Source organism: Ranitomeya imitator, chromosome 1, assembly GCF_032444005.1.
Source record: "Ranitomeya imitator isolate aRanImi1 chromosome 1, aRanImi1.pri, whole genome shotgun sequence".
Taxonomy (NCBI): Eukaryota; Metazoa; Chordata; class Amphibia; order Anura; family Dendrobatidae; genus Ranitomeya; species Ranitomeya imitator.
The window spans coordinates 659,986,190-660,000,831 of record NC_091282.1 but is presented as its reverse complement, the minus strand read 5'-3'; the positions used below and the strand labels follow the sequence as shown (position 1 = coordinate 660,000,831).

Here is a 14,642-nt window from a genome sequence, read left to right as displayed (position 1 = left end):
TGATTGGTTCTTCCGCTCCTGTTACCTTATTTGTATTATCCCAATGGCAGGGATGAGAAAGCGTCTGATTAATTAATATCACTGAGCCCCGCCCAGCCACAATCTTTTTATTACATGATCTAACCCCGCCTCGTCTAGTTTTGTCGTGTTTCATTGGCTGCCGGTCATAATAGCTGATTGGTAATATTATCATCCTGTCCCGTTAGTTCTAGATCAGGCCGCAACCTACTTCAGTCAAAGGTGGAAGGTGATTGGATAGTAGTGCTTAGCCCCTCCTCCTTTCTTGTGTGAGTGACAGTATAGTCTGTGTGCGTCCCGTTATGCCGCTGAGGTGTTCCGCCCCTTCTGCAGATCCCAGCTGCTGATTGGTTGTCAGTGTGAGTGACAGCTCCGTCTCCTTAATCCCGTTATTCGCCCATGGAGTCTCTCCGTTCTCAGCGGTTACAGCCGGGGGTCGGTCCCGGGGTGTCTACCGGCTCCCTGCGCTCCCTGAGACCCGGAGTCACTGGCGGCTCGTACCCCACATCACAGGCCTCAGCTCCTCCGCCCCCGCTCGGCCTGGGGATCCCGGGTAGTGCGGGGAGTCCGGCGGTGCTGCGGGAGGCGGTGGAGGCTGTGGTGCGGAGCTTCGCCAAACACACCCAGGGCTACGGGCGAGGTGAGAACCGGCGGGGGTCTGTGGAGGGGCTCTCCTGTGTATGGGTGGGCGCAATCACCAAGGAATGGCTCCGCTAATACAGGGGGGTCACTGAGGGCCCCTGAATGGAAGTACTGGAGGGGGGACAGGAGGGCCCCTGAATAGAGGGACTGATGGGGGGCAGGAGGGCTACTGAAGAGAGGGACCGAGGGGGACAGGAGGGCCCCTGAATAGAGGGACTGATGGGGGGCAGGAGGGCTACTGAATAGAGGGACTGGGGGGGGCAGGAGGGCCCCTGAATAGAGGGACTGATGGGGGGCAGGAGGGCTACTGAATAGAGGGACCGAGGGGGACAGGAGGGCCCCTGAATAGAGGGACTGATGGGGGGCAGGAGGGCTACTGAATAGAGGGACTGATGGGGGACAGGAGGGCCCCTGAATAGAGGGACTGATGGGGGGCAGGAGGGCTACTGAATAGAGGGACTGATGGGGGACAGGAGGGCCCCTGAATAGAGGGACTGATGGGGGGCAGGAGGGCTACTGAATAGAGGGACTGATGGGGGGCAGGAGGGCTACTGAATAGAGGGACTGATGGGGGACAGGAGGGCCCCTGAATAGAGGGACTGATGGGGGGCAGGAGGGCTACTGAATAGAGGGACTGATGGGGGACAGGAGGGCCCCTGAATAGAGGGACTGATGGGGGGCAGGAGGGCTACTGAATAGAGGGACTGATGGGGGACAGGAGGGCCCCTGAATAGAGGGACCGAGGGGGACAGGAGGGCCCCTGAATAGAGGGACTGATGGGGGGGCAGGAGGGCCCCTGAATAGAGGGACTGATGGGGGGCAGGAGGGCTACTGAATAGAGGGACCGAGGGGGACAGGAGGGCCCCTGAATAGAGGGACTGATGGGGGGCAGGAGGGCTACTGAATAGAGGGACCGAGGGGGACAGGAGGGCCCCTGAATAGAGGGACCGAGGGGGACAGGAGGGCCCCTGAATAGAGGGACTGATGGGGGGCAGGAGGGCCCCTGAATAGAGGGACCGAGGGGGACAGGAGGGCCCCTGAATAGAGGGACCGAGGGGGACAGGAGGGCCCCTGAATAGAGGGACCGAGGGGGACAGGAGGGCCCCTGAATAGAGGGACTGATGGGGGACAGGAGGGCCCCTGAATAGAGGGACCGAGGGGGACAGGAGGGCCCCTGAATAGAGGGACTGATGGGGGGCAGGAGGGCTACTGAATAGAGGGACTGGGGGGGGGCAGGAGGGCCCCTGAATAGAGGGACTGATGGGGGGCAGGAGGGCTACTGAATAGAGGGACTGGGGGGGGCAAGAGGGCTACTGAATGGAAGGATGGGGGGCAGGGGGGCTACTGAATGGAGGGACGGGGGGGGCATGAGGGCCACTGAATGGAGTAACGGAGGGGCAGGAGGGCCCCTCAATGGAGGGATGGGGGCAGGAGGGTCCCTGAATGGAGGGACGGGGGGCAGGAGGGCTACTGAATGGAGGGACGGGGGGGCAGGAGGGCCCTGAATGGAGGGACGGGGGGGCAGGAGGGCTACTGAATGGAGGGACGGGGGCAGGAGGGCCCCTGAATGGAGGGACGGGGGGGGGGGGGGGGCAGGAGGGCTACTGAATGGAGGGGCAGGAGGGCCCTGAATGGAGGGACGGGGGGCAGGAGGGCCCTGAATGGAGGGACGGGGGGGCAGGAGGGCCCTGAATGGAGGGACGGGGGGGCAGGAGGGCCCCTGAATGGAGGGACGGGGGGGCAGGAGGGCCCCTGAATGGAGGGACGGGGGGCAGGAGGGCCCCTGAATGGAGGGACGGGGGGCAGGAGGGCTACTGAATGGAGGGACAGGGGGCAGGAGGGCTACTGAATGGAGGGACAGGGGGCAGGAGGGCCCCTGAATGGAGGGACGGGGGGGGCAGGAGGGCCCCTGAATGGAGGGACGGGGGGGGCAGGAGGGCCCCTGAATGGAGGGGCGGGGGGGCAGGAGTGCCACTGAATGGAGGGATGGGGGAGCAGGTGGGCCCCTGAATGGAGGGACGGGGGGGGGGGGGGGCAGGAGGGCCCCTGAGTGGAGGGATGGGGGGGGGCAGGAGGGCCCCTGAATGGAGGGACGGGGGGGCAGGAGGGCCCCTGAATGGAGGGACGGGGGGGGGGGGCAGGAGGGCCCCTGAATGGAGGGACGGGAGAGGCAGGAGGGCCCCTGAATGGAGGGACGGGGGGGGGGGGGGGGGCAGGAGGGCTACTGAATGGAGGGAACGGGGGGCAGGAGGGCTACTGAATGGAGGGAACGGGGGGCAGGAGGGCTACTGAATGGAGGGAAGGGGGGGCAGGAGGGCTACTGAATGGAGGCGTGGGGGGTCTGGCAGCCTCCTGAATGGAGACATGACACCGTCCTGACATGAGTATGGGGGGGCGCAGCGTCCCCTCAGTGGCCCTCATCATGTGATCTTCTGTGCAGTGAACGTGGTGGAGGCGCTGCAGGAATTCTGGCAGATGAAGCAGACGCGGGGGGCGGAGCTGAAGAATGGCGCCCTGGTGGTGTACGAGATGGTGCCGTCTAACAGCCCGCCTTATGTCTGCTATGTCACCCTGCCCGGGGGCAGCTGCTTCGGGAGCTTCCAGGTACCGGCTGAATGTACGCCTGCGCTGTCAATCCTTCTTTTGCTGTTTTTCTCATTGATTTTATTCTCTCTAGTTCTGTCCAACTAAAGCAGAAGCACGGAGAAGTGCGGCGAAGATCGCCCTGATGAACTCCGTGTTCAACGAGCATCCGTCCCGCAGGATCACTGACGAGTTCATAGAGAAGAGCGTCTGCGAGGCCCTGGCCACGTTCAACGTAAGGGACGTCCTAACACAGCGTGATGAATTCCCCCCCCTGCCCCCCATACGGGCCAGAGGTGCATGACAAATCCCCTCCTGTGGTGAATTTGCCCCAGTACAAGCCAGAGGCACAGGACACATCCCCCCCTCCCCATGTACCGTCCGGTGGAGGCGGCGTGATGAATCGGGGGAATGGATGCGGCATGACAAATTTACTCCCCAGAGATGTGGCCTATAGTGATGAGTGAACGTCCTCGGATAATATATCCGAGTCCCTGCGGCTGGATGTTTTGTGGTGGAAGACAGCGGCAACACGTGGGGATTGGGCTGGAGCACACCCAATATACACTGCTAACACCCGAGCACACTCGCATAACACGTTATCAGACCACCTTGGCCCACCACTAGTGGCCGACAGTTGTACAACTCCTTGGTGCTGGACAAAGTTTCCTTTGTTTCGCTCATGTGATCGCCATCATAAAATCACCCATATTCCCTAATAAATTAATTTTGCATGCTGGTATTTCTCTTCCCCCGCCGCGGTGCATCCTGTCACGCTTGTCGAAGGGTTACGAGAATTGGAGGCGCTGGTTTAATTTTATCCTCTTAACAATGACGCCCACGAGGCCTCTGAGAACAATTCGTGCCGGTGGCCGCTGATCTCTCTCAGAAAATATCTTCTCTGCAAATGTGGTGACGCCAATTAAAAGCAGATGATCCCGACAGCAACCACGTAATAGTCTGCAGATGTCACTGACAACGCTGAGTCCTCCCATCTGTCTGTCCTCATAGGGGAACCGCGAGGAAGCTGACAACCCCAACACAGGAATCGGTGCCTTCCGCTTCATGCTGGAGTCCAACAAGGGCAAATCCATGCTGGAATTCCAGGTATACGCACCGTACAAAGGAAACACTGACTGATCATACTGCCCTCTGTGTACAAGAATATAACTACCATAATGCTGCCTCCTATGTACAAGAATATAACTCCTATAATACTGCCCCCTATGTACAAGAATGTAACTACTATAATACTGCTCCTATGTACAAGAATATAACTACTATAATACTGCCCCTATGTACAAGAATATAACTACTATAATACTGCCCCTATGTACAAGAATATAACTACTATAATACTGCCCCTATGTACAAGAATATAACTACTATAATACTGCCCCTATGTACAAGAATATAACTACTATAATACTGCCCCTATGTACAAGAATATAACTACTATAATACTGCCTCCTATGTACAAGAATGTAACTACTATAATACTGCCCCTATGTACAAGAATATAACTGCTATAATACTGCCCCCTATGTATAAGAATATAACTACTATAGTACTGCCTCCTATGTACAAGAATATAACTACTATAATACTGCCCTATGTACAAGAATATAACTACTATAATACTGCTATGTACAAGAATATAACTACTATAATACTGCCCCCTATGTACAAGAATATAACTGCTATAATACTGCCCCCTATGTATAAGAATATAACTACTATAGTACTGCCTCCTATGTACAAGAATATAACTACTATAATACTGCCCTATGTACAAGAATATAACTACTATAATACTGCTATGTACAAGAATATAACTGCTATAATACTGCCCCCTATGTATAAGAATATAACTACTATAGTACTGCCTCCTATGTACAAGAATATAACTACTATAATACTGCCCTATGTACAAGAATGTAACTACTATAATACTGCTCCTATGTACAAGAATATAACTACTATAATACTGCCCCTATGTACAAGAATATAACTGCTATAATACTGCCTCCTATGTACAAGAATATAACTACTATAATACTGCCCTATGTACAAGAATATAACTACTATAATACTGCCCTATGTACAAGAATATAACTACTATAATACTGCTATGTACAAGAATATAACTACTATAATACTGCCCCATATGTACCAGAATATAACTACTATAATACTGCCCCCTATGTACAAGAATGTAACTACTATAATACTGCCCCCTATGTATAAGAATATAACTACTATAATACTGCCTCCTATGTACAAGACTATAACTACTATAATACTGCTCCCTTTGTACAAGAATATAATTGTTATACTCTTTCCTAGGAGCTGATGACGGTCTTTCAGCTCTTGCACTGGAATGGCAGCCTGAAAGCGATGAGGGAACGTCAGTGCTCCCGTCAGGTCCGGTTTTGCTCCGCTTATCTTTCCTTCACTCTTCATTCACTTGTGTCCTGATCAGTTGATGTTTTGTTCTGTGCAGGAGGTGTTGGCTCACTACTCTCATCGGGCACTGGATGATGATATGAGGAACCAGATGGCCATGGACTGGGTGAACCGAGAGCAGGACATTCCCGGGATCCTCACCAGAGAGCTAGCCGCCACTGAGAGGCAACTTGATGAGGCTCGGCTCGCTGGAAAGGAGCTGCGCTACCACAAGGAAAAGAAGGATATCCTGATGCTGGCTGCTGGGCAGTTGGGCAATATTCACTCCTCCAACTGCTAGGCCGGGGTGGTGGGCTCTGCCCCATATGATTGGCATTGTTATGAAGGAGACCCCGGGCACATAAGAGAACTTACAGTGTACAACGCTCTGGATACCTCTCTGGTGCCTCCAGAGCAAAGGCGAGAGCGTTTCCTCGAAAAGACAACTTTTACGAGGACTAACCTGATAATACCAAACTAAACTCCCCAAGCTACTATAGGTGGAATGTTAAAAAACACTTCACCAGTTAAGTAAAGGGCATATGTATGAATTTCCACTAAGGAGTGAGCATTTGTGGCTGGTCCGCAGTTCAGAAAGTTATCATGTGACTCAATTTCGTGGGTTCTGTCCTGGTGTTAGGATGACCCGAGAGATTTCGGGAGCTGTACACTGTAACGTCTTCACCCAGTATTAACAAGCCCCAGAACTAGAGACTTGCGTTAATATTCAGGACAGTGTCGACCTTTTCTCAAATTCTGCCGCCACCTTGGCTCTACCGGAAGCACCGAATACACTACCATGGCATAAAGTATAGAGACCCGGGCAGCACGCCCGTCTCCTTCCGCCACCTTGGCTCTGCCGGCAGCACCGAATACACTACCAGGGCAGCACGCCCGTCTCCTCCGCCACCTTGGCTCTGCCGGCAGCACCGAATACACTAACGTGGCATAAAGTACAGGGGCCCGGGCAGCACGCCCGTCTCCTCTCACCACCTTGGCTCTGCCGGCAGCACCGAATACACTACCGTGGCATAAAATATAGGGGCCCGGGCAGCACGCCCGTCTCCTCCCGCCACCTTGCCTCTGCCGGCAGCACCGAATACACTACCATGGCATAAAGTATAGGGGCCCGGGCAGTACCCGAGTCTCCTCTCACCACCTTGGCTCTACCGGCAGCACCGAATACACTAACGTGGCATAAAGTACAGGGGCCCAGGCAGCATGACCGTCTCCTCTGCCACCTTGGCTCTGCCGGCAGCACCACATACACTACCGTGGCATAAAGCATAGGGGCCCGGGCAGCACGCCCGTCTCCTCTCGCCACCTTTGCACATGTTGTATGTACGCGCACCGTGGTTTATACTCCGGTGACCTGTGTCTTGTCTCTGTCTTTTATATATATTCTATATTTTGATAGCCATGCTGCGCCGCCTGCAGTCTTAGGCCGGCGTCACACTGGCGTATTGCATCCGATGCGAGATCATCGAATGCGATATGCTAATGATACTCGGCTCCTGCTCGCAGCAGAGCAGGAGCCGAGTGTCATGCGTCTGTGCTCCGATTTTCTTGCACAGGGAGGATCGGAGCACAGGGCAGAGGAGGCGGAGAAATGAATTTCTCCATCTCCTCCATTGCTGGGGTCCGCTTATAACTCGCATCACTCGGATGTTATCCGAATGGTGTGCGCTGTCTCATTCGCACCCATAGGCTTATATGGGTGCGAGTGAGCCGAGAGTCGGCCGAGTGTCCGTGACAATCGCAGCATGCTGCGATTGTCTCGGACTGAGGAAAACAGCTGTCAAAAAGTCGGCTGCTGGGAGCTGCCCCATAGTGTTACATTGGTCCGAGTGCAATGCAATTTTTTTTTTTTTTTTTTTATCGCATTGCACTCGGCCGTTTAAAACGCCAGTGTGACGCTGGCATTAGGCTTCACCCCTTCTGCTTTCCTGCGGCCTGTACCCAGGGCCAGGAGGGGGAGTTTTATAAGCGTCAGGTTTATTTTTAGTATTTTTATGTCCGTAGCTTTTATAACTAGAGTGAATGAGGGTTCTGTATGGAAATGGGGGGAAGGGCTTAACAAGACAGATTCGTTTTGTCTTCCACCGTGTATTAGACTGTCCCGCGCTCGTGTATCACAAGCACAGACTGTTGGCACAACAGGAGGGAGCTGTGAATAGATGACACGAGAATGTACTCCAAAAAAGTGTCAGAAAGCAAAACTGGCCACTCAGGTCCCATCTCTTGTATATTTTCAGTTTGAGATCTGTTACTCTACTGCCTAATCGGCTTTCCCTTCCCTGGTCACGTGTCCATGGCTGCTGTTTAGTGCATGTGCTCTAGAAGCTGTATCACTGTCCTCTGGAAAAAACAAAATCCAGCTCACCATACCGACATTCCCAAGAGCTCGGAGCACGGAACCGCTGTGTCAGGGCGTAGACGAACAGGAAAGAGAAGGAGATCCAGCTCAACGAAATAGTGAAAAATCCATAGTTTATTTCACTTAAAATATAGTGAAAGGACAAAACATCAGCATACAAAAAAAATATTTTAAAACCAAGGTCAACGCGTTTCCGGTGACTAAGCACCCTTAATCATGAATGATTAAGGGTGCTTAGTCACCGGAAACGCGTTGACCTTGGTTTTAAAATATTTTTTTTGTATGCTGATGTTTTGTCCTTTCACTATATTTTAAGTGAAATAAACTATGGATTTTTCACTATTTCGTTGAGCTGGATCTCCTTCTCATCACTGTCCTCTGACTCCATCTTTTGGTTTGTATAGCGCATAACCAAAATCTTTGTTGCATGCGTCCTCTGCTCTGCTGTGCTTGGGTAATAGCAGCGTATGATGAAGGAGCAGAGACACCTCCTCTGTGGAGCCTGCATGGGCCAAGAGTTCTGTGCTTGGGTAATAGCAGCGTATGATGACGGAGCAGAGACACCTCCTCTGCGGAGCCTGCATGGGCCAGAGTTCTGTGCTTGGGTAATAGCAGCGTATGATGACGGAGCAGAGACACCTCTGCGGAGCCTGCATAGGCCGAGAGTTCTGTGCTTGGGAAATAGCAGCGTATGATGACGGAGCAGAGACACCTCCTCTGCGGAGCCTGCATGGGCCGAGAGTTCTGTGCTTGGGTAATAGCAGCGTATGATGAAGGAGCAGAGACACCTCTGCGGAGCCTGCATGGGCCGAGAGTTCTGTGCTTGGGTAATAGCAGCGTATGATGACGGAGCAGAGACACCTCCTCTGCGGAGCCTGCATGGGCCGAGAGTTCTGTGCTTGGGTAATAGCAGCGTATGATGACGGAGCAGAGACTCCTCCTCTGCGGAGCCTGCATGGGCCGAGAGTTCTGTGCTTGGGAAATAGCAGCGTATGATGAAGGAGCAGAGACACCTCCTCTGCGGAGCCTGCATGGGCCGAGAGTTCTGTGCTTGGTAATAGCAGTATATGATGACGGAGCAGAGACACCTCCTCTGCGGAGCCTGCATGGGCCGAGAGTTCTGTGCTTGGTAATAGCAGTATATGATGACGGAGCAGAGACACCTCCTCTGCGGAGCCTGCATGGGCCGAGAGTTCTGTGCTTGGGTAATAGCAGCATATGATGAAGGAGCAGAGACACCTCTGCGGAGCCTGCATGGGCCGAGAGTTCTGTGCTTGGGTAATAGCAGCGTATGATGACGGAGCAGAGACACCTCCTCTGCGGAGCCTGCATGGGCCGAGAGTTCTGTGCTTGGTAATAGCAGCGTATGATGACGGAGCAGAGACACCTCCTCTGCGGAGCCTGCATGGGCCGAGAGTTCTGTGCTTGGGTAATAGCAGCGTATGATGAAGGAGCAGAGACACCTCTGCGGAGCCTGCATGGGCCGAGAGTTCTGTGCTTGTGTAATAGCGTATGATGAAGGAGCAGAGACACCTCTGCGGAGCCTGCATGGGCCGAGAGTTCTGTGCTTGGGTAATAGCAGCGTATGATGAAGGAGCAGAGACACCTCTGCGGAGCCTGCATGGGCCGAGAGTTTTGTGCTTGGTAATAGCAGCGTATGATGAAGGAGCAGAGACACCTCCTCTGCGGAGCCTGCATGGGCCGAGAGTTCTGTGCTTGTGTAATAGCGTATGATGAAGGAGCAGAGACACCTCTGCGGAGCCTGCATGGGCCGAGAGTTCTGTGCTTGGGTAATAGCAGCGTATGATGAAGGAGCAGAGACACCTCTGCGGAGCCTGCATGGGCCGAGAGTTTTGTGCTTGGTAATAGCAGCGTATGATGAAGGAGCAGAGACACCTCCTCTGCGGAGCCTGCATGGGCCGAGAGTTCTGTGCTTGGGTAATAGCAGCGTATGATGAAGGAGCAGAGACACCTCTGCGGAGCCTGCATGGGCCGAGAGTTCTGTGCTTGTGTAATAGCAGCGTATGATGAAGGAGCAGAGACACCTCTGCGGAGCCTGCATGGGCCGAGAGTTCTGTGCTTGGGTAATAGGAGCGTATGATGACGGAGCAGAGACACCTCCTCTGCGGAGCCTGCATGGGCCGAGAGTTCTGTGCTTGGTAATAGCAGCGTATGATGAAGGAGCAGAGACTCCTCCTCTGCGGAGCCTGCATGGGCCGAGAGTTCTGTGCTTGTGTAATAGCGTATGATGAAGGAGCAGAGACACCTCTGCGGAGCCTGCATGGGCCGAGAGTTCTGTGCTTGGGTAATAGCAGCGTATGATGAAGGAGCAGAGACACCTCTGCGGAGCCTGCATGGGCCAGAGTTCTGTGCTTGGTAATAGCAGTATATGATGAAGGAGCAGAGACACCTCCTCTGCGGAGCCTGCATGGGCCGAGAGTTCTGTGCTTGGGTAATAGCAGCGTATGATGACGGAGCAGAGACACCTCCTCTGTGGAGCCTGCATGGGCCGAGAGTTCTGTGCTTGGGTAATAGCAGCGTATGATGACGGAGCAGAGACACCTCCTCTGCGGAGCCTGCATGGGCCGAGAGTTCTGTGCTTGGTAATAGCAGCGTATGATGAAGGAGCAGAGACTCCTCCTCTGCGGAGCCTGCATGGGCCGAGAGTTCTGTGCTTGGGTAATAGCAGCGTATGATGACGGAGCAGAGACACCTCCTCTGCGGAGCCTGCATGGGCCGAGAGTTCTGTGCTTGGGTAATAGCAGCGTATGATGACGGAGCAGAGACACCTCTGCGGAGCCTGCATGGGCCGAGAGTTCTGTGCTTGGGTAATAGCAGCGTATGATGAAGGAGCAGAGACACCTCTGCGGAGCCTGCATGGGCCAGAGTTCTGTGCTTGGTAATAGCAGTATATGATGACGGAGCAGAGACACCTCCTCTGCGGAGCCTGCATGGGCCAGAGTTCTGTGCTTGGGTAATAGCAGCGTATGATGAAGGAGCAGAGACACCTCTGCGGAGCCTGCATGGGCCAGAGTTCTGTGCTTGGTAATAGCAGTATATGATGAAGGAGCAGAGACACCTCCTCTGCGGAGCCTGCATGGGCCGAGAGTTCTGTGCTTGGGTAATAGCAGCGTATGATGACGGAGCAGAGACACCTCCTCTGTGGAGCCTGCATGGGCCGAGAGTTCTGTGCTTGGGTAATAGCAGCGTATGATGACGGAGCAGAGACACCTCCTCTGCGGAGCCTGCATGGGCCGAGAGTTCTGTGCTTGGTAATAGCAGCGTATGATGAAGGAGCAGAGACTCCTCCTCTGCGGAGCCTGCATGGGCCGAGAGTTCTGTGCTTGGGTAATAGCAGCGTATGATGACGGAGCAGAGACACCTCCTCTGCGGAGCCTGCATGGGCCGAGAGTTCTGTGCTTGGGTAATAGCAGCGTATGATGACGGAGCAGAGACACCTCTGCGGAGCCTGCATGGGCCGAGAGTTCTGTGCTTGGGTAATAGCAGCGTATGATGAAGGAGCAGATACACCTCTGCGGAGCCTGCATGGGCCAGAGTTCTGTGCTTGGTAATAGCAGTATATGATGACGGAGCAGAGACACCTCCTCTGCGGAGCCTGCATGGGCCAGAGTTCTGTGCTTGGGTAATAGCAGCGTATGATGAAGGAGCAGAGACACCTCTGCGGAGCCTGCATGGGCCAGAGTTCTGTGCTTGGTAATAGCAGTATATGATGAAGGAGCAGAGACACCTCTGCGGAGCCTGCATGGGCCGAGAGTTCTGTGCTTGGGTAATAGCAGCGTATGATGACGGAGCAGAGACACCTCCTCTGTGGAGCCTGCATGGGCCGAGAGTTCTGTGCTTGGGTAATAGCAGCGTATGATGACGGAGCAGAGACACCTCCTCTGCGGAGCCTGCATGGGCCGAGAGTTCTGTGCTTGGGTAATAGCAGCGTATGATGAAGGAGCAGAGACACCTCTGCGGAGCCTGCATGGGCCAGAGTTCTGTGCTTGGTAATAGCAGTATATGATGAAGGAGCAGAGACACCTCCTCTGCGGAGCCTGCATGGGCCGAGAGTTCTGTGCTTGGGTAATAGCAGCGTATGATGACGGAGCAGAGACACCTCCTCTGTGGAGCCTGCATGGGCCGAGAGTTCTGTGCTTGGGTAATAGCAGCGTATGATGACGGAGCAGAGACACCTCCTCTGCGGAGCCTGCATGGGCCAGAGTTCTGTGCTTGGGTAATAGCAGCGTATGATGAAGGAGCAGAGACTCCTCCTCTGTGGAGCCTGCATGGGCCGAGAGTTCTGTGCTTGGGTAATAGCAGCGTATGATGACGGAGCAGAGACACCTCCTCTGTGGAGCCTGCATGGGCCGAGAGTTCTGTGCTTGGGTAATAGCAGCGTATGATGACGGAGCAGAGACACCTCCTCTGCGGAGCCTGCATGGGCCGAGAGTTCTGTGCTTGGGTAATAGCAGCGTATGATGAAGGAGCAGAGACACCTCTGCGGAGCCTGCATGGGCCAGAGTTCTGTGCTTGGTAATAGCAGTATATGATGAAGGAGCAGAGACACCTCTGCGGAGCCTGCATGGGCCGAGAGTTCTGTGCTTGGGTAATAGCAGCGTATGATGACGGAGCAGAGACACCTCCTCTGCGGAGCCTGCATGGGCCGAGAGTTCTGTGCTTGGGTAATAGCAGCGTATGATGACGGAGCAGAGACACCTCCTCTGCGGAGCCTGCATGGGCCGAGAGTTCTGTGCTTGGGTAATAGCAGCGTATGATGAAGGAGCAGAGACACCTCTGCGGAGCCTGCATGGGCCAGAGTTCTGTGCTTGGTAATAGCAGTATATGATGACGGAGCAGAGACACCTCCTCTGCGGAGCCTGCATGGGCCGAGAGTTCTGTGCTTGGGTAATAGCAGCGTATGATGACGGAGCAGAGACACCTCCTCTGCGGAGCCTGCATGGGCCAGAGTTCTGTGCTTGGGTAATAGCAGCGTATGATGAAGGAGCAGAGACTCCTCCTCTGTGGAGCCTGCATGGGCCGAGAGTTCTGTGCTTGGGTAATAGCAGCGTATGATGACGGAGCAGAGACACCTCCTCTGTGGAGCCTGCATGGGCCGAGAGTTCTGTGCTTGGGTAATAGCAGCGTATGATGACGGAGCAGAGACACCTCCTCTGCGGAGCCTGCATGGGCCGAGAGTTCTGTGCTTGGGTAATAGCAGCGTATGATGAAGGAGCAGAGACACCTCTGCGGAGCCTGCATGGGCCAGAGTTCTGTGCTTGGTAATAGCAGTATATGATGAAGGAGCAGAGACACCTCTGCGGAGCCTGCATGGGCCGAGAGTTCTGTGCTTGGGTAATAGCAGCGTATGATGACGGAGCAGAGACACCTCCTCTGCGGAGCCTGCATGGGCCGAGAGTTCTGTGCTTGGGTAATAGCAGCGTATGATGACGGAGCAGAGACACCTCCTCTGCGGAGCCTGCATGGGCCGAGAGTTCTGTGCTTGGGTAATAGCAGCGTATGATGAAGGAGCAGAGACACCTCTGCGGAGCCTGCATGGGCCAGAGTTCTGTGCTTGGTAATAGCAGTATATGATGACGGAGCAGAGACACCTCCTCTGCGGAGCCTGCATGGGCCGAGAGTTCTGTGCTTGGGTAATAGAAGCTTCGTGCTGGAGGCTTAAAGATATATCATCTATTGTGCATGCACCCGACAGTAGGTTCAGGCATCGGTGCAGAACATGGCAGGGGCACACAGTGAGACATGGACCTCAGGGTCAGGTGCTACCATTCAGCCCTGGACACTGTATGACCAGTGATTAGAGTGCTGGGTATGGTGGGAGATCTCAGAAGGGTGGCAGGACCCACGATAACTAATCTTTGCTTGGATACCCCGATCATAAAGGGCTATTCTGCCAAGTACTGAACTATATCCAGACTCCCTGTGCCCTCACAGATGCCCTAATAACCCTGAGCCACCAGTATAGAGAGCGCAAAAGTGCCCATCAACCAGTATGTAATGCCCACCTCTAGCTCCGCCCCCGGAGGGGTCGCATGACATTTCGCTGCAGTTCTGACTCCTCGTGGGTGGAGCTTATTTCTAGCCTTCTGATTGGTTATTGTACAGTATGTGACATTTCTTTGGAGAGGAAGTAGACAGATCGTACGATAACGGAGTAGGACGCGCCATGTTCCTATACAGGTAAAGGAAGCAATAACTGCGCCCATCGTGTGAGGCGAGAACGGACACTACGGTATTATACTGTACAAAGGACTATTTTCTATCTGTACTTTTCTTACTACCTAACAAGGTCTCCACGATGGTACCGGACCAATATCCCGGGTTTTATATCACTATCTGCTCTTTGTATGGCCATATACACAAATAAAAACTATTTACAAGAACATGGTGAGTTTACTGATCTGTAAAGTCCTTTATACTGGGAGTGGAGCTCCCCCAACATCACCATTCTGTTCCTGCTGACAACCAGCCTGTGTATCCTGGCTGTGCTAGTTGTCAGCCCCGCCCCTGGTGATGACATCACTGATTTCCATCAGGGCTGGTAATAAGAAGATCC

General features: G+C 54.0%; 1 protein-coding gene across 1 annotated transcript; it reads left to right on the top strand.

The window, feature by feature from the left end:
• The first annotated feature begins 369 nt into the window (after window positions 1-369).
• On the top strand, window positions 370-14,469 carry LIX1L (limb and CNS expressed 1 like). Its single transcript, XM_069728848.1, has 6 exons — window positions 370-658; window positions 3,101-3,264; window positions 3,338-3,478; window positions 4,255-4,350; window positions 5,590-5,667; window positions 5,747-14,469. Exons 1-6 carry the CDS (start codon window positions 418-420, stop codon window positions 5,987-5,989), a joined length of 963 nt encoding a protein of 320 aa, XP_069584949.1. The 5' UTR covers window positions 370-417; the 3' UTR covers window positions 5,990-14,469.
• The last annotated feature ends 173 nt before the right edge of the window (window positions 14,470-14,642 follow it).

Coding starts and splice junctions, on each gene's coding strand:
- LIX1L (XM_069728848.1), top strand. CDS start 418: ATGGAGTCTCTCCGTTCTCAGCGGTTACAGCCGGGGGTCGGTCCCGGG. Junction 3,265..3,337: donor GCTGCTTCGGGAGCTTCCAG/GTACCGGCTGAA, acceptor TATTCTCTCTAG/TTCTGTCCAACTAAAGCAGA. Junction 5,668..5,746: donor AACGTCAGTGCTCCCGTCAG/GTCCGGTTTTGC, acceptor TGTTCTGTGCAG/GAGGTGTTGGCTCACTACTC.